The sequence below is a fragment of the Pteropus medius genome, unplaced genomic scaffold (genome assembly GCF_902729225.1).
Source record: "Pteropus medius unplaced genomic scaffold, Ma_sr-lr_union100, whole genome shotgun sequence".
In the NCBI taxonomy this organism is placed as follows: domain Eukaryota; kingdom Metazoa; phylum Chordata; class Mammalia; order Chiroptera; family Pteropodidae; genus Pteropus; species Pteropus medius.
The window spans coordinates 6665062-6683733 of NW_024350927.1; the positions used below are offsets into that span (position 1 = coordinate 6665062).

At 46.4% G+C, this 18672-nt stretch overlaps 1 protein-coding gene across 1 annotated transcript; it reads right to left on the reverse strand.

Annotated features, from left to right (window-relative positions):
• Window positions 1-274: 274 nt before the first annotated feature.
• CA6 (carbonic anhydrase 6) lies at window positions 275-14366 on the reverse strand. Its single transcript, XM_039842030.1, has 8 exons — window positions 14288-14366; window positions 13723-13734; window positions 12605-12772; window positions 8227-8375; window positions 7458-7550; window positions 4744-4813; window positions 2528-2685; window positions 275-394 (listed from the first exon to the last, which is right to left on the reverse strand). Exons 1-8 carry the CDS (start codon window positions 14364-14366, stop codon window positions 275-277), a joined length of 849 nt encoding a protein of 282 aa, XP_039697964.1.
• Window positions 14367-18672: the final 4306 nt, after the last annotated feature.

An 18672-nucleotide genomic window follows, 5' to 3' on the forward strand; every position in this document is an offset into this window, starting at 1 on the left:
TTTTGGCCAAGACCAGGTAGGTAATATATCATATAGTCACCCATCCTCGATGGCCCCTCTGTTCTACTCACCGACATCACTGCCAGGACTGGGGAAACGCGTCATCCCCATCACCCGAGCCCTGTTCAGATTGGTCCTTCTGAGCCTCCTGCTATTTAGATGGTTCCCCTCTCTCTCTATTGCCAGAAGAGATGGATTTACCCAGAGAAAGAAGAAGAAAACAGGAGTCCACAAATCGTGAAGAATAAATGGGCGTCGCTCTTACTCACAGTGATTAGGGTGATTTTTTGAAATTAGCTTTCACCACCCTGCCGTTTAGGGGCTGGGTTAGACGGTAATTGTTCTGGAGGATCTTGTTTTGGTGATTCAGCAGGGAGTTCTCCAGCTTCCAGATCTGCAGGCAACACGAAGTGAATTATGGAGGGGAAGAGGCACTGGGTGGTTTTAAAAGGTTTCATTAGAAATTAAACTAGATCTTGGATTTCGTTGTGAGATCACAAATCCTCAGGAGGTTCTGGGTGCTATGGGCCAGGCAGAGCACATTTCATAGCATGCATTTATTCATCCATTCATTCTTCTATTTATTCTTCCAAAAATCTCATTTAATCTTTTTCTCTGAGCAGAAAGGAAAGGAAGAAGTAAACAGAGATATGTCAAGTAGCAAGCTCAATTTTCATTTTTCTGAAAATATCTGTATTTTGTCTATATCCTTGAAAGAAATGTTGGCTGCGTGCACAATCCTAGATCAGCAGAATGAGGGTGTGCTCCATCACAGGTGAAGAGGCAGGTGCTTTGAAAATATGATTCCATGGCTTTCTAACTTTCATTGTTGCTGTGTTGAATCAGCTCTCTGTCTAATAGTACTCTTTTCATAATCATTTGTTTTTCCCCTCTGGCTGATTTTTAAAGCTTTTCTTTGTCTTTGATGTTTTGTGGTTTCACTGTGATGTGTTTAATGTGGATTTTTATCTTTAATTTACATTGCCTCATTGGGCTTACTGAATATATGACTTGGTATCTTTCAACTCTTCTGGAAAATTGTCAGCCAATGTTTCTCAAATTGTACCTCTTCTCTACGCTACCTCTCTTCCCCTAGAATTTCAATTAGACATTTGTTGAACCTTCCCGCTATATTCTCTATGTCTCCTTTCTTCCTTTTTCTATTTCCATCTCTTTTTCTCTTTGTGCTGCATTTTAGATAATTTTCTCAGCTCTGTCTTCCAGTTTACCAATTCTTTTTTGAACTGTATCTAACATGCTATTAAACTCATTTACTGAGTTGTTAATTTCAGTTACTATCTTTTCATTTCTAGAAATTCTATATAGTGTTTTTCCAAGTCTATTTGGTCATTTTTATACTTTATTTATTCTTTTCTCATATTTAAAGCTCTTATACATATTAAATATACTAATATGTTTAATTATACATTTTATACATATTAAACATTCTTATTTTATATTAATTGATAATTTCACTATCTGAAATCTTTGTAGGTCTGATTCTGTTGATGTTTACTCATAGTGTCTTTTCCCTTGTGTATTTTGTAATTTTTTTAAATCGAGCTAATTTCAAATAACTTTACTTGTGGAAATTCTTCAATATCTGGATTTAAGGTGCATTTTTCCAGAGATAATTTACATTTGCTTCTGCTGGGTATCTGGGGGCACTTCCAACTTGGTTCAAACATTTCTCTGTGTATGTATCCTTGACTAGGGGGCTTTCCACCTTTTCCTGGAGTAGGAAAAGAAATATCTATTTCTGAGGAAGAACATCACCCAGAAGTAAACATCGGCTTTGCTTTGCAACCTCACTGCATTTGTCCTTTATCTCGGTGGTCCCCAACCTGTGTGGCACCAGGGACCGGTGCTCCTATGAGAATCTAACACCTGATGATCTGAGGCGGAGCTGAGGCGGTGATGCTGGTGCCGGGGAGCAGCTGCAGATACAGACGAAGCTTCACACACTCGCCCGCCACTCACTTCCTGCTGTGCGGCCTGCTGTCACAGACCGACACCAGTCCACGGCCCGGGAACTGGGGACCCCTGCTTTGTCTAACTCAACAAATATTTATGTATTATATACCCATACTATGCTGGAGGACAAAAGATGATTGATACAGCTCATCTTCTCAAAGGGCTACAGGTATTTTAGCACGTAAAGAGCTAAATGTGAAGCTATCCTTCTTGCGTACGTCCGTTTATGAAGTTAGAATGGAAGCTCCACGAGGACAGGGTTTTGCATGTCGAGGGCCTAGACAGGGGCAACAAGAGCAGCGCTCAACTCTTCCCCCCGACCTGGAGTTCCGTCCTTTTGCTACATCAGCGATGGTTCCTCAGGTTCCTGATGCCCATCCCTGCCACAGCACTGGTAAGATCGCCCACAGCAGCATAGGTGAGGCACAGCAGCCATGCACGTGGAAAACCCCACGGGAGCCCAGGTGTCGGCATTAGGTGAGATTTGGGGGAGTGCTCTTGTTAACCAGGAAGTCAAAAGGGGGGACTTTGGTGAAGTGACACCATGCATTACCTGTGCCTTGGAGAGCTTGATGGGATCTGCCAGCACAAACCAGTGCACGTTCTCGGTACAGGGAGGAGTTGAGATTGACCCCTGGTAGCTGTAGTGGTCGTGAAGGTTTTTGGGCAGCATGTCCTGAAGGTCAAGCCTGTTCAGAACCGTGCTTTGTCCTAACAGAGGGAACAAGAGATAAAGGGATGTTAGGAACAGCCGCTGCCCCTCGAGAAGACAGCTCAGTCTTGACCTCACCACATTCAGTTCCGCTGACTTAAGCAGAAGAACATGGAAGCCGATTATTGGGACATATCTCTCCAGTTTGCCGCTTCCTGGGAGGGGTGAAGAGTGAAGACTTTGGGGAGAGACCTGCTCAGGTACCGCACCCTCCCACCGAGTGGCTGGCCAGACACTCTCTCCCATGAGGCTCCTTCCTCATCTGCGAAATGGGAATAATCAGTAGGGTTGCTGCGAGGGTAAAGGAGAACGGGTTTGTCAAATACATTGACCCAGCACACAGGAAAGTACTTGTGAGTGTGACTGTCATCTCATCTTGTCACTGTCAGGCTGAGGATACGTCTTATGATAAGTGAAACAAACTAATTATGACTCCTGCGGGCTTCTGGGTAAGTGCCCTCAAAGAAAGAACAACACTCCTTGGTTCGAGCTCATTTAGAAGTGAGTACAGAGATTAGAAAGGCAGAATCAGAACCAAGCGGGGGCCTAGGCTCAGGCACCTGGTCCAAAACTCTTCCTGCCACGCCCACTGGGAACCGAGCACAGCCACAGGCAGGGGGCAGGAGAGGGATGGACGCGGGGCGTCTCAAGCCTCTGAGCACCTGCACCTATCGCTGCATCTAGACGGTTCTTTCATTCACATCAGTGTTGCTGGGCCCCTGAGCTCAGCTTGAGACCATCAAAGCAACATGGAGGAAGCAGGGGGAACGATGGGGCCAAGAGATACTTTTGTTTGTGTGTTGAGGGGGGCGATATTAGAGCAGAATTGTGTGCTAAGCAGAAAGATTCAACGAAGAGGAAGAAATCAGTGGTGCAGGAGAGAGGCGGGAGGGGCAGGAGAAAAGGCCGAGGATGAGAAGGGGCGGGGTCGCAGGCTGGGCTGTCTTGGACAGGAGAAGGACTTTTCCTCCGTCGTAACGGAGGAGGGGACGTGGAGTTTGGTCAGGCGCAGGCGTGTTAGGAAGCTGAGTTCCTTCTTGATGAAGTGGGATGCAAGACATCTGCTCCAAGGGAGAAGCAGAGGCCAGGGCAAAGGGGCTGCAGGAAAGAGGGGAAAATGTTAAGGAATAATTTTGGAGACGGGGAAAAGCAGACACCCAGAGGAATATTTCAGGATTTCCAGGCAGCGTTAGTACTTATTGACATTCGTAGCTACGAATAAAAATATCAGTTAGATGTCTGTGTTTCTGTCTAGCCACATTCAGCCATTTGGCTACAGGCTCTGAGCAGGTGGGAGACGGTCTGGGGCTTTGCAGGGTGAGGCCATGGAGGGTGTTTATCTGGGCATGTCAGAACGATGGCTGAGCATGTGAAACCTAAGCTAAGGAAAGAGAGATGAAGGGCACGAGGCCTGCGCAGTAGAGAGAACACGGAGGCCCGGGCATTAGAGGTCAGGAGAACTGGGGAAGGGGTAAAGACAGAAGTCAGGGGGCTGGAGTCTGGGAGATGAGGCCAAAGTGGGATGCACAAAACCAAGGCCTCGAGGCTGACACGGGTATTGCTCAAGGTCAAGGGTTGACGATGGGAGCAGACAATCGCTCTGACAGGAACTCGGCAGTGGGAAGGGAGACCAGCCCCGATCCTCCGTGTCTTTGTGTCCAGGCACGATGATGGGGGCTTCACTCTTGAGAGTCTTCTCAGCTTGAAGCCAAGGAGGATCTCTCTCTCCAGCGACCAGGATCATCATGCCAGCTGGGGCCACTTAAGTGAGGATATCTCTAGTTAATGGGACTCTGGCCATCCAGAAGTTCCAATCGTGGCAATCAACAGGTAGAGTCTATGATCAGGTTTCTCGGAGGTGTTCGAGGCCTAAGCCAAGAGCAGGAACCGCTGGAACAGGACCCCTCCCACAGAGGGATGCGCTCCCCTAACGGGCTCATCCGCCGTTCTCCCCGCCAGTGCCACCCTTGCCTGCCCTCCTGTCCCCAACTTCTGTCCCCACCTTACGCTCACACTCATTCTCCTTCCCTCCCGCAGCCACTGTTGGCTCCCCTTACCTGGATACCTGACGTTTTCCAAGTGAGAAATAAAGTTGCTGAAATAAGTGTTTTCAGCATAATCATTGACCTGCAGGAGAAACATCGAGCCGTTAAGTCAACTGGGGAAGAAACCTCTGGCACTGTCCCCATGAATCCATCTGTTTGGTGTTCTGGCAGATTGGGCAGAGCCACAAGGGCTAGAAGGAGGTCACTATCCATGCCCTAGTTGTGCTGAGGGGACAATCTGGATGTTCTTTGCTACCAGCTGCCTGGGCTCACCAGTCTCTTCCAGGGAGACACGATCTGAAGCGTTTGGGCAGCTTCTTGGTAATCGGTGACATGCTCAGGGAATGGGCAAAAGCCACTGTTAAAATATCCCCAGTGACCCTGTCAAGACCTCGCTGGGAGGAGGAAAGATCGATCGATCGATCGATCGATCGATCTGTCTGTCTATCTATCTATCTATCTATCTATCTATCTATCTATCTATATGCATGTCGACCTTTCAAAAGTCAGAGAAGTTGCTTTTGGTGAAAACAGTCTATTTTCAACGGTTCTTTTCAGTCAGTGGTGTTGATCCAATGCTTCTTCCATTGCGTATGAACTCAGATTTCTGGGATTTATAACTGCCATTTGCTATTTGTTTTCTAAATATGTCATGTCTTTTTTTTTGTTCCTCTGTTCCACCTTTTATGTTAAACAAATACTTGTAGTTTACTGTTTAACCACATTTAGTTATTTTCTTAGTGATTGCTCCAGTGGGTATAATATACAACTTATCACAATTGATGTTGGGTTGATACTAACTTAATCCCAGTAAAATGCAGCAACTTTGCTCTAATATAGCTCTATTCTTCCCTATCTTTTCTTCTATTTTTTGTCATATGTAATTCCATCTACATATATTATAAACTCAATAATACAGTGATATTATTATTGTTTTAAGCAATCTTATGGATTTTTTTGAACAAAAAAATATATATACAGTCTTTCGTATTTACCCGTTCATTCACCATTTCTGGCACTCTTCATTTCTTTCTGTGGATTTGAGTTACTGCCTGGTGTCATCTCCTTTTAGCCAGGATTTCATTAAATATTTCTTATAAGACAGATTCGATAGCAATTTTCTCAGTTTTTGTCTATCTGGGAACGTCTTTATGTCACCTCATTTTCGAAGGGTGGTTTAGTTGGATGTGGGCTTCCTGGCTGACAGCCATTCCACCACCTTCTGATGACTTTTTAATGAGAAGTCAGCCATCAATCATACTGTCACTTTGTATATAAAATGAATTCTTTTTCTCTTGATGCTGTTAGCAATTCAACTTTGATATGTCTAGATGTTTATCAAACACAGAGTTCGTTGAGTTTCTTGGACCAGGAAATTAACATTTTTCATCAAATTTGGAAAATTTTTGGCCATTGTTTCTTCAACATTTTTTCTGCCACTTTCTCTCTCTCCTCTCCTTCCGGGACTCCCATTACATATATGTTGAGATGTGTGATCTTGTCCCCATGAGTCTCTAAGGCTATGTTCATTTTTGTTCAGTCTTTTTTCTGTGCTCTTCAGATTGAATAAGTTATATCTTTAAATACACTGATTCTCTCTTATGTTGCCTCAAATCTGCTTTGAGCAGAATTTTTTCATTTTGTTTATTATACTTTTCAGCTCTAGCCTTTCTATTTCGTGCATTTTTATAGTTTCCATTTCTCTCAATATAAGGAGGGACAAGAAGGAAGCTCCCTTTTTGGATCATTGTCAAAACATTTTCCTTTAATTCTTTGAAGATAGTTTCTTTTGATCCTTTGAACATATTCACAATAGTCGTTTTAAAGTACTATCTGCTAAATCACTCCGGGTCCACTCAGAGTCAGTTTCTATTGACTGCTTTTATTCTCCTAAATATGGATCACACTTTCCTATTTCTTTGTGTGCCCAACTTTTTGTTGAAAACTGGACATTTTAGGTAATAAATGGTAGCAAATCTGGATTATGATTTTTTATACTTGCCCTGGGTGTGTCTGTCTGTCTGTCTGTCTGTCTGTCTGCTTAGTGATTTGCCAGTGCTGCATCTGCAGGATGTGTCTCCACAGCACTATAGCTGATATCTCAGCTCTACTCTATTTATTTATCTGTTGCTTTTCTTAAAACAACAGAAATTTCTTCTCTCATAGTTCTGGAGGCTAGAAGTCTGAAATGAAGATGTCATCAGGGCCATTCTCCCTCTGAAGGCTCCAGGAAAGATCTCTCTTTGCCTATTCCTAGCTTCTGGTCATTGTGAGCAATCCTTGCTGTTCTGTGGGTAGCAGCTCTAATCTCTGCCTCCATCATCACATGGCCTTTCTTTCTCTATATCTAAGTGTCTCTGTTTCTGCTTAGTTCTTAAATATTGTTTTTATTTTTTAGCCTGGATTCCTAGGGGCCAAAACTAGGGTCAGCATTGTTTTGTGGTCAATCAATACTTTCAGCAGAGGTTATGCTCAAACCCCCGAAGCCCTTTTTGCACCCTCTGCTGATGAATCTGGGTGAAGGTTGAGAAGTATATTTAAAGTTCATCCACCTCTCAAGTTGATCTCACCTTTTACTTTCCAACTCTTGGGAAGCTTACATAGTTCTTCTCTGGAATTGTGACCTCGGGAACGAATGAGGAGGGACAGGAAGGAAGACCCTCGTCTACGTTTAATGCCTAGTGTGGATGCCAATCTATAACCTTGCCTGCATAGTTTCAGCCTACCTCAATGAGGACTGCCAGCACAGCCAAGCCATCTGGTGCATTTCGGGCTACATCGGAGCTACTGTATTTAGAATTGTAGTGCATGATGTGAATCTGTGGGGGCAAGAAAAGGTAAGTCAAGGGCAGTTCAAGGAGACTTCGGATGCTTCAGGTTTTCAGGAAAGGAAGGAAACAATGATGCTGCATCTGAGCCTCAGACCGTCCCACACAAACAGCTCCCACCTCCATTTCCCTCCATCTAAGCTGTGAGATCTCCAGACTGGAAGAAAGTTCTCCAAACTGGAAAAGTCCTCCAAACTGGAAAGGGCACAAGGGGGATTCTGGAACAATGGCAATTCCAGGGCATTTCCCTGACCCCACCTCCCTCCAAGCAGACAAGCTGGTGGGATCCAGAGGGATCACATGAGGCCACTGGGCTCTCCTGAGGTCTCTGTGGTGACATGAGCCATTTTGCCCCAGGAGGCCACCATAAACCCATGGTCACCCTAAGGACAAATCTAAGCAAGAGAGGAACCCAGAAAATCTAACGCATAGAAATCCAGCTGAAACTGAAGACATGTTGCCCCACTGTGTGGGCTGTAAACTCCTGCCTTGCTATGACTTCTGTAAGGACGGGGACCCTGCCTGAACCCCCGGCACAGAGCGGTGATAGCTGCGAAGGTAGTAAAAAATACTGTCACCACCGCACGAAGTCTTTTCAGTTGTTTTAATAAGAAAAGTGACTCTAGGGTTTGAAGGACAGAGGACCTGGTCGGGGTCCTTGAGGTACCTCTGTCGCATATCTGATCCCTTCGATGGTGTGCTCAGAGCCACTGATCTTGGAGGACGCGCCACCCCAGTGGAAGTGCATCTGCAGGGCTTTGTACTCGGTGCCATCGGGGGCCACCATGCGCATGGAGGAGGGCAGGCTGATCATCACTAGAAGAGAAGACAAGGGGCAGGGAGTGCTGCAGGTCGGCGTGGACCAGTCAGGCCTCCCGGTCAGGCAGCCTTCCTGGTCACCTGCCTCCTCTCCAGGCAGGCTGGCCCTGCAGACTGGCTTCGAGTGCCATGAGCAGGATCACCAACGAGGGGAGGCACCTGACACACAGAGCGTGATGGGGACCGGGCACTGAGTAAGCTGGGCTGGGCAGGTGCCTCTCCCAAAGCACACACCTTCCCACCCAGAACAAAAAGGACAGGACCGCAAAGGGGCAGGTCAAGGATCTGAAAAGATATGGCCAGTGGGTGTGGAAACCAGGATTCCAATCTCCACCTCTGGCCACTTTAGAATTTTCCCACAGTGTAGGAATAGGAAGTGGGGCCTCTTGAGACTATTTTGATGACTTTTACTACCCAGAGTGAGCACTGTTTGTAAGGCCAGGGTGAGGTCGCTATGTTCCTCACGTGTGGTTCAAAACCTCACCCCGCGTAGCCTCCTAGGTTGTGACACCATGGAATCAAGGTTGTGAACGTCCAAGAAGGAGAGGAACTGACCCCGACTGGAGGAGACGGAGCAGACAGGAAGGAAAGTGTGATGCGGGATCTCAGGTTAGATCCTGGACCAGAAAAAGAACATCAACGAGAAAGGAATGAAGTTCGCACGAGGTCTGTAGCGTAGTGGATCGTGGTGTTCCAGTGTAGTATGGTTATAGGATGGAAAGATGTTAATATTAGGGGAAGAGGGGTAAAATTGTATGGGAATTCTCTGTTCTATTTTTGCAATTTTTCTAGTCTAAAACTATTTCAAAATAAGAGATTAAAAAAAAAAAAAGCGAAACCAGCCTCACTGTTGCAGCCGTCACAGATCCAGACCTGCTCAGGACTGCGTCACTCCTGAGTGCCTCTCTGGGGATCTATCCTTTCAAACGCAGGTCTCGTCCCCTTGAATGTGTCTCACCTAGGCCAGGCTCTGGGCCAGGCTCTGGGATAGAAGGAGACATGGCCCCGCCTCTCAAGGAAACTAACAAAGGGAGGGCGGTTGACAGCACCTATCGAGAGAACAGTAGCGTTTTTCTCACTGAACACTCGAAGCCCAGAACCTCGGGCCTTTATGTTTTTCTGGAGCCTATGATATATCTTTGGGAGAATTAAAAATACATATACTAACAGTCCAGCAACTGATACTAGTCTACAAGAAAATAGAGAAATTGAGAATAAGCTTTAGAAACTCTTGTGGTAATTTGTTTCAATACCTCCGTATGTTTTCCATTTCTTTTTATTAAAATGTAATTTTATGTCTGTTTAATCTAATAATAAAAATGGGGCACAAAAAAATATAAAGTAGAATTTGAAATGAAAAACATAATACCATTTACATCAGCACCCCAAAAAATTAAATACATAGGTATAAACCAAACAAAATATGTACAAGATGTATATGAGGAAAACTATAAAACTCTGATGAAAGATACAAAAAAATAACTTCATAAATGGAGACATTCCACGTTCCTGGATGGCGAGACTCAATATTGTCGAGAGGTCAGTTCTTCTCAACTTGATCTGTCGAGTCAATGCAATCCCAGTCAAAATCCCAGCAAGTTATTTTGTTGACATAAATAAAAGAATTCTAAAGTTTAAACGAAGAGGCAAAAGCCCCAGAATAGCTAACACAATACTACTGAAGGAGAAGAACAAAGTTGGAGGACTGTTACAACCCGACTACAGTAATCCAGACAGCGTGATGCCGGCAAAAGAATAGACAAATAGATCAGTGGGACAGAATAGAGAGCCTGGAAACAGACCCCCACAAATACACTCAACCGATCTCTAACAAAGGAGCAGAGGCAACGCGATGGAGTCTCTTCAACAAACGGTGCTCGAACAACTGGATATCCACATGCAAGAGAATAAATCTAGATACAGACCATACATCCTTCACCAAAATTAACTCACAATGGAACACAGACCTAAGCGTGAAATGCAAACCTATAAAATTTCTAGAAGATAACGTAGGAGGAAATCTAGATGACCTTGGGTATGGCGATGCCTTGTTAGATACACTAAAGACACAATCCATGAAAGAAAGAATTGATAAAATAGAATATGTTAAAAGGAAAAACTTCTGTTCTGCAAAAGATGGTATCGAAAGGATTAAAAGACAAGCCACGGACTGAAAATTACACATCTGATAAAGGGCCGTTACCCAGAATATACGAGGAACTCTTAAAATTCAATAATAAGAGAACAAAGAACCCAGTTTGAAAATGGGCCAGAGACCTTACAGACACCTCATCAGAGAAGATACACAGATGGCAAATAAACATATGAAGAGATGCTCTACATCATGTGTCACCAGGGAAATGCAAATTAAAACAACAAAGAGACACCACTCCGCACCTATTAAAATGGCCAAAAATCAGGTGCACTGACAATACCAAATGCTGGAGAGGCTGTGCAACAACAGGAGTTCTTACTCACTGCTGGTGGGAATGCAAAATGGTGCAGCCACTTTGGAAGATGGTCTGACAGTTTCTTATAAAATTAGATATACTCTTACTATACCATTCAAAATCCTTGGTATTTTACCCAATGGAGGTGAAAATTTATGTCCACACAAAAATCTGCATATGGATGTTTATAGCAGTTTTATTTATAATTGTCAAAACTTGGAAGCAGCCAGGATGTCCTTCAGTCGGTGATAGACAAATAAACTGTGGTCCACCCAGACAATGGAGTACTATTCAGCACTAAAAAGAAATGAGCTATCAAGCCATGAAAAGACAGGGTGGAATCTTAAATACATATTACTAAGTGAAAGTTGCCAATCTGAAAAGGTTACATACTGTATGATTCCACTTAATGAGACATTCCAGAAAAGGCAAAACTATGGAGACAGGAAAAAGATGAGTGATTGCCAGGGCTTGGGGTGGACGGAGAGCACAGAGGATAATTAGGGCAGTAAAAACACTGTACATGGTATTATAATGATGAATACACGTCATTATACGTTTGTCCAACCCATGGGATGTACAACACGGAGAGTGAATCCTACAGGAAACTATGGACTTTGGGTGATGATGATGTGTCAATGTAGGTTCATTCTTGGCAAAGAAAAAAACAAAAAGGTACCATTCTGATGAGTGATGTTTATAATGGGGTAACTCGTGCGTGTAGTGGGCAGGAGGCATTTGAGAGATTTCTATACTTTCCAGTCAATTTTGTTCTGAACCTAAAACTGCTCTAAAAAATAAAATCTGTTAAAATATTAATAATAATATAATATAGAAATATGTAAATATATATTTATATCTTAGGTTCTAAATTATAAAAAAGGACCTTGCAAGTCGAAATTAATAAATGTTTAATTACATCATATTGTTAAACTTAGTATTCATGAAAACTTCATTAGATTTCCAAATGTGTAGATTATTTTTTTTTTCTTTAGTAAAATTCCTGAATGTGCTTGGAGTTTGCTGAAAACATATAGCCAATTGTAAAGAGTAGCCAAATAACCTCAAAAGCTAATTTTTATTTTAAAAAATTTCCCAAATGTCTAACCAATGTACCGTATACTCGCATAATAAAATAAAATAAAATGCAAAAAATTTTTTTTTTCCAAAATACATAAAAAAAAATAATAATGTGAAGTGTGAGTGCTTTCTAATATGTTTGATATGCTGAGGGGCGGGGCGGAGACCCCACAGGAATAGGCTTCCAGCCTCCAGGAAGTTCTGCAAACATAAAGCATGGATTTTCCCATTTTCCAGTCCAGGCTTCTGGACTGGAAGTGGGGTTCCCCAAGACCCAGCTTTCCTTGTCTGAGCTTCACCCGCTTTCTAGGACAGAACAGAAAACAAGAGCTTCTTTCAGACCTCTGAGAAATACTGGGCCTACTGGTCAGGTACTTGGGGCTCATCAATCAACAGAGAAAACAGAAAATTGGACCAGGGCCAGAGAGAACAGGCAGGTGGGCCAAGTGGCTTCTCGGCGCCGCGGCTCTGCCAGCTGACTCTCCCACCGCCGGTAGGGTCAGAGTGAGCTTGGGAGAGGTGGTGGGGGCTGAAGGTGCCAGTCTCAAGACAGAGGCCGGGCACCTTTGAAAGAGCTTCTCGGTTTCCAGGCCCGCACACCTGTCAAGCATCACGTTGGCAGCCTCCAGCTCCCAGGCTGAATTCTGGATCTTCCCGCCAGCCACTCCTGGTTAGAACCTGTGACTCACCCCTTACCTGTGTGGCCATCATTGGTCATGAGGAACTCGCCGTCCTGGGCCTCGTAGCCAGTCAAGTGCAGGGCCTTCACCGAGGGGTTGTATCGTACCTTCCTCGCCTGCAAGTTGATGGGTGACTGTCTTTTCCCCCCACAGGCGGGGTACTTTTCGGACCAGTGCGCTTTATCTGAGACAGGAGAGAGCCAAGGGGACACGGCTGGAGGGGGTGCCTGGAGGAGCCCTCCCTGCGAGCAGCTCACTCAGGATGCGGGCCTGCCCGGCGGGGCCAGGCGGGATGCCAGGCTCAAGGCCAGAGGTCTGCCGTCTGGGAAGCAGAAGTGGGGCCTCAGAAGGAGGCAGGAGGGGCATCTGAATCGACGCCACGGACCCTGGTGTCTGGGCTTGGGTGCTGACCCCGACCTGTACCCTTGTAACCACTGGCTCTGAGAACACAACGTATTTTGAAAGCAATAAAAGTCTTCGATGCATCGCTTTAGTTTTCCCTTTGGGTGACTGTCAGCTGATAAATGTACTGGGGGCTCCTTGGGTGTGGCACTCAGGGGCCTTTAGCTCCTTTCCCTCCCAGCCTCCAACAGTAACACAGCTCCCCCTCCATCCCGCTGTGGTTGGACCGCCCACCTGTGTTCTTGCTCCAGCCCCTTTCAGTTGGTTCCCAGTATGGTAAAGTCCAAAGTAAAGAAATTTATCTTACTAATCAAAAATGACTTTAATGAAAGCAAGTCATTATAATGGGTGACTCGGTCCCCAGACAGCTGTGGGTCCTGGTCTCTCCCGCCTGTGACAGGGAATCCAAGCTCTCCTTCCCCCGGGGCACAGCTTGTTTTAAGAGAGATGCTCGTATCTGGGACTCGTGCAGCTTCTTAGCTTTGCAACCAATAGGAAAGTCAGTTCTGCCCTTCTATTCTCTGTTTAATATACAAATCAATTTTTGAACAGTTCTTTCTTGGAGGCAGAGGCCAAGATCAAGGCCAAGGTCTCAAGCCAGTCCCTTCATGGATCAAAAGGCTTTGGCCAGGACCGTGCTAGCCTTGGGGGGTTCCTCAAGGCTTCCTGGAAGGCACTTGCAGGAGCTACTACCTCCCAAGTTCTCCCGGGCCCCGGTGGCTTTCCAGAGACCCACCTCCTGGTCTCAGCCGCATCCGCTCCTCCTGCCCCTCACTCCGGGGCCAGCGGGCGCGTGAAGCAGAAGCCCAGGTCTGCCCGGCACCACCACGTGTGGGCCCCGTCGGCCAGAGTCAGCCGTCCTGCTCCCCGAAGCCTGACTTTCTGAGCTTCCCTGCGACGTCCCTAATCCTGTTGCCCTTGACTCGACAGGACATACAGCCACCCTGAGTGTACACTTCCCCCGTGGCCGAGGCCAGAAGGATTGTGCGGAGGGGCCCCGCACCACAAGCGCTCCTGGCTCCTGTGTCGGCCGGCAGACGCGAGCATCCTTCCCGGCTCCGACCCCCGGGGCCCCGTCCCCCGGTGCAGCTCAGAGAAGAGGGGGCGCAGGCGGGAGCTCCAAGACGTGGAGCCTGAGACGGGTAGACCCCAGCCTGGGAATGGCACACCATCGTGGGTGGCTGGCCTCGCACCCCGTGAAATGCCAGGCTTCACCATGCCCCTCGGGAAGGGGGAGGTGCTCCCTTCCTCCCGGTGAAGGTGACAAGGGACTCACAGCCCCCGAGTGGGGGCTTACCTGAGTACGTCCACTTGGATTCTTGCTGGGCCACGGCCCCCAGGAGGAGCAGAGGCAGCAGTGTCACCAGAGGGGTCATGGTGCCGCTGCAGGTCTGGCGTTGGGACAGACTCGGGGGAGCTCTTCTTTTAAAGGCTCAGAAACCGTCAATGGCCCGTGGCCAGGTCTGGCTGGCTGACCCACCCTCACTGCGCCCACTGACACAAGAACACAAGGCCCTTCTCAGCAGGCCCGCGGGTGAGGGGGCGTGTGCTTGCCCGGTCGCAGACAGCGCGGCCACATCCCATTGGCCCATGGGTTTAGTTGTTTGATGTCTTAACTTATGAAAACTCACTTGAAGGGCCACAAAGGGCAGCCTTTGTGGACAAGTGACACCAGAAAGGGAAAAGGCCCAAGGCAGAGGGAAACAGGATGGGGAGGCCTCCCTAGATTAGTGGCACTTCCTGTGTCCTTGCTCCTGGCCAGCGGAGCGCTGGGGTCTGGTGAGGGGCATCCCCAAGGTCTGCCATCCCTAGCCAGATTCTGCCTGGTGTTTCCCGTCTCAGCAATTGTCACCAGTCACCACGGCGCCTTGGGAAATGGCCTGCCCTCACATTTGGGCATGAAATGGAACCCTAACTGAAGGTCGTCACATTCTTATCCTCACTCCAAATTCAGTGACTAACCCTGGGGCCCCAGCTCATGAGCCACCACCCAAGGTGTGCCTCTGGCCCATCAGGCTGACGTGGTCACCCCTGTTTCCCCATGAAATGCATTTGTTCTGACAGCTGCGCTGTACTTGGTCACACCCAAACAAATGGAACGTGTCACATCAACGGATTGCCTAATCCTCTTCTGCCCACTTGGGTAAACAGTCCTTGAACTTAGCTGAAGGAGAAGTTTTTAAGTTGATACCTGCTGACAGGCTGGCATTTCTCATACTCTTCAGAGAGGGCACGGGCAAAGGGCAGCAGCTTTCCTGCGGGATGCTTGCCACCATGGCCAGATGCTGCTCTGGAAGACGGAGCTGAACCCCAGCGTCATTCAGCTCATTGCTGCCTTTCCTCTGGAGCCTGAGGGATGCTGACGTGGCAGCATGAACTGAGCATGATTAAAAGCGAGGATTCAGAAGCCAGACTGACCGAGTTCAGTGGCAACATCTATTACGTTGCTCGACCACTCTGCGCCCCAGTTTTCCCACCTGTAATAGGATTTGGTGATGCACCTCTCCCCTGAGAGTCAACAACAAATGTGCGTGTAGTACTTGGAGCCACGGCTAGTACGTGGCCAGTGGCATTATTATCTATTCACGCCCCTTATTCTGTGGAGAAAGGATGTGATGTATCGCTGTCACCTGGCCCGTTAGTGAGAGAACTGGAGGCAAAAATGAAGGACTCGTTCTCCGACTCTTGCCCACATTTTTAGGAATTAGAGATCTATCTCCAGCCTTCGCTTAGTAGGTTCCACCCTGCCTGCTGGCCCCAGCACTGCTTAAAGAGCCACCTTGTAGAAACGCCATTAGACCTCGTCTTCACTGAGGACAGCAAAGATGGGCATCGACCTTTAGACAGGCAGGGACCCCTGACATCCGACTACCAGGATGACACAAATTGAGCCACCTGAGTGTTTTCCCTAAGAATCGGGGGAAAACATTAGGAAGCTGCAGGTAGAGCCCGCAAGGTCATGGTGTGGCGGCAGCTGGGAGGTTTGGATCCGCTGGTGCAAAGGGAAGCTGGAGAGAGGAGCTCTGAGTCGACCTCGCCCGCAGCAGGGAAACTGCGCAGAGCAGGAGGAAGGAAGGACCATGGCGGGGCCCGGAGACAGACACAGACGCTCAGAGAAAGGAGGGTTCCCGGAGCGAGACCCACAAGCCCATGCTGGGGAGGAGAGTGTCCCATGACCAACGGCTCCCTCCCTCCATGTCCCAGGGGGCCCCACTGTCCCGCGGGTCATACTCTAGGATGCCCAGGGAGCCCTGATGCCTTCATCACCCCACCAAGTCCTCACAGTAAGTGCAGGGTTTCCTTTGTGAGTCTGTAATGTTAGCAACGCGCCCTCTTCCCCACCCCCCACCCCCACCCCGCCTCGCCCCCCACGGAGCCAACTGTTGTGTCCAGAATAACCAGACCCAACTTGAGTGCTCTTAACCAGGAGACAGTTTATTAGCTGGCGGCTATCCTTGCAAAGGAGCAGCCTCGAAATGCCAAGATACAAGGTTTTTAAGCCCCAAATCCCATTCCTCATTCTGTCTTAAACACAAAGGTCCATCTTTCTCCTATTCACTACCTGTCAACCCACTGGTCAGGTGTGCAAGCGGGAAGTACAGAAGCAGAAAGTTTGTGTTAGAATGTTATGTTCCTATGGGTGATTGCCTATGTTCCCATGGACAATAGCCAGTGTTCCCATGGGCGATGGCCAAACAGTAATTTTCAGCTTATATACAATTGATTATTTTTCATGCCACGCAAGCAAGCAGGGTTACACAGGCTAAAATTGGCAGTTAGCGTATGAGCTCATTGTTACAAGTTTCATGATTAACAGAATGTGGTTAGGGGTTCCAGAAACTAGGCCTAAGTTATGGACTTCCTTTGTCCAGTTTCAGGTTTTAATTATTCTTTAACCCTTTCACATTTCAGCAGGCCATTACATTCCCCACTGGTTTTCTTTAGAATGACTCAATCTTCGAGTCAGAAGTCGGGATTTCTGGCTAATGGGTCGGGGCTGACGCTCCTAAAATTAAAATCTTTGCCCCAGTTATATTGGATTGGATTAAACTCTTAACCCATTTGATCAAGCATGGCCCAAAGGTCAGTAATAACAGCAGAATTATCAATGGTCCTGCTATAGCCGACAATAACGTGGTTAACCAAGAGTTTCCATTAAACCAAGATTCATACCAGTTGCTTCCTTGTTTTAACTTCTCATTTCTGTCTTTTACTCTTTGTCTAATTAATGCTAAACTATCCCTAATAATTCCAGAATGATTAACATAAAAACAGCAAGTTTCTCCTAGTGTTACATACAAACCTCCTTGTTTAAGAAATGAGGTCTAAACCTCTTCTATTTTGCAGTACTACTTCAGCTAAAGAATTAAGAGATGTTTTAAGATGATTAATTGATTTCTCTAGAGTGTTTAAATCGTCATTAATCTGCTTTGTGAGCCAGGCTATATCTTGATTTCCTGTAACCAAAGCAGCAGTCCCAATTGCAGCTGATCCTGCCACTCCTAGGCCAACTAGGAGCGGCACAAGCAGTAGAACTGCTCGCTTACGCCGAAGATAGTTATATCCTCCCCCCAAATCCATTGCTTGTCTCCCTTCTTGTCCGCTCATCATATACACCTGAGGTATAACATGAACCAGCACACAAAATCCAGTATTATTTTTCCAATAGTTAAGATTAATATAGGGAGTTAAACCAGTATTACAAGCAAACCAAGTGCCACTAGGGGCCGCTAAATAAGTAGAAGAGGTGCTATTTACTAAAATAGATGATTTACAATTTTCCTTATACCTAGATTTATCAACTCTATAAGTGTTAGTATTCACACAAGTTCCCTTTCCTTGTAAATCTCCCAACGTTACAGATGGGTTTTTGGTTCCCCAAGGGCAAATAGTAACATTCGGAGATGTTACATTCCTAATAGCAGTTTGATCTGTGCCAAGGTTAGCAATGACACCAAGTCCTACATAATAAGGTGGGGCAGGGTTCAGACAAAACCAACAATCCTTTGTAGCATTTGAGTTACTGTCATTAGCAAACTTATAAACATTATTGATAACAATTAACCCAATTATAATTAACCCCGTGAGAGTCTTATCTTGAGTGGATCCTCTGTGAGTGTTGCCTTCCATTTCTCTGTCTCCGGGGGAGGTTGAGCTGTCTTAAGGTGGGTATGGTGAATCCAATGTCTTTTCCCTGCAACCTCGACAGCTGTTGGTGTGGTTAGAGTTACTGGAAACGGACCATCCCACCGGGGCTCTAGGCTAGCAGGCTGGATCTTCTTTATCCACACCCAATCGCCTGGATGATGTGGGTGAGGCTGTGATGTCCCCGGAGTCGGTCTAGCAGCTTTAATCAAGCCCTCGACTTGATTTTGGGTTTGTTGCAAGGCCTGTAGAGACTTAAGGAGACTTGTATTATTACTCATTGTAACCTTTTCAATTCCAATTTTAGGGAGTAAAGGGGGAGGTCTCCCAAACATTATTTCATAAGGGGAAATTTCCATAATATATGGAGTACACTGGGCCCGTAACAAAGCAAAAGGAAGAAGGCTCACCCAATTCTCCCCAGTTTCCAGCTTAAATTTAGTTAAAGTTTCCTTAAGTATTCTATTCATCCTTTCTACTTGTCCTGAACTCTGAGGTCTGTAAATACAATGTAATTTCCAATTAATCCCTAATACC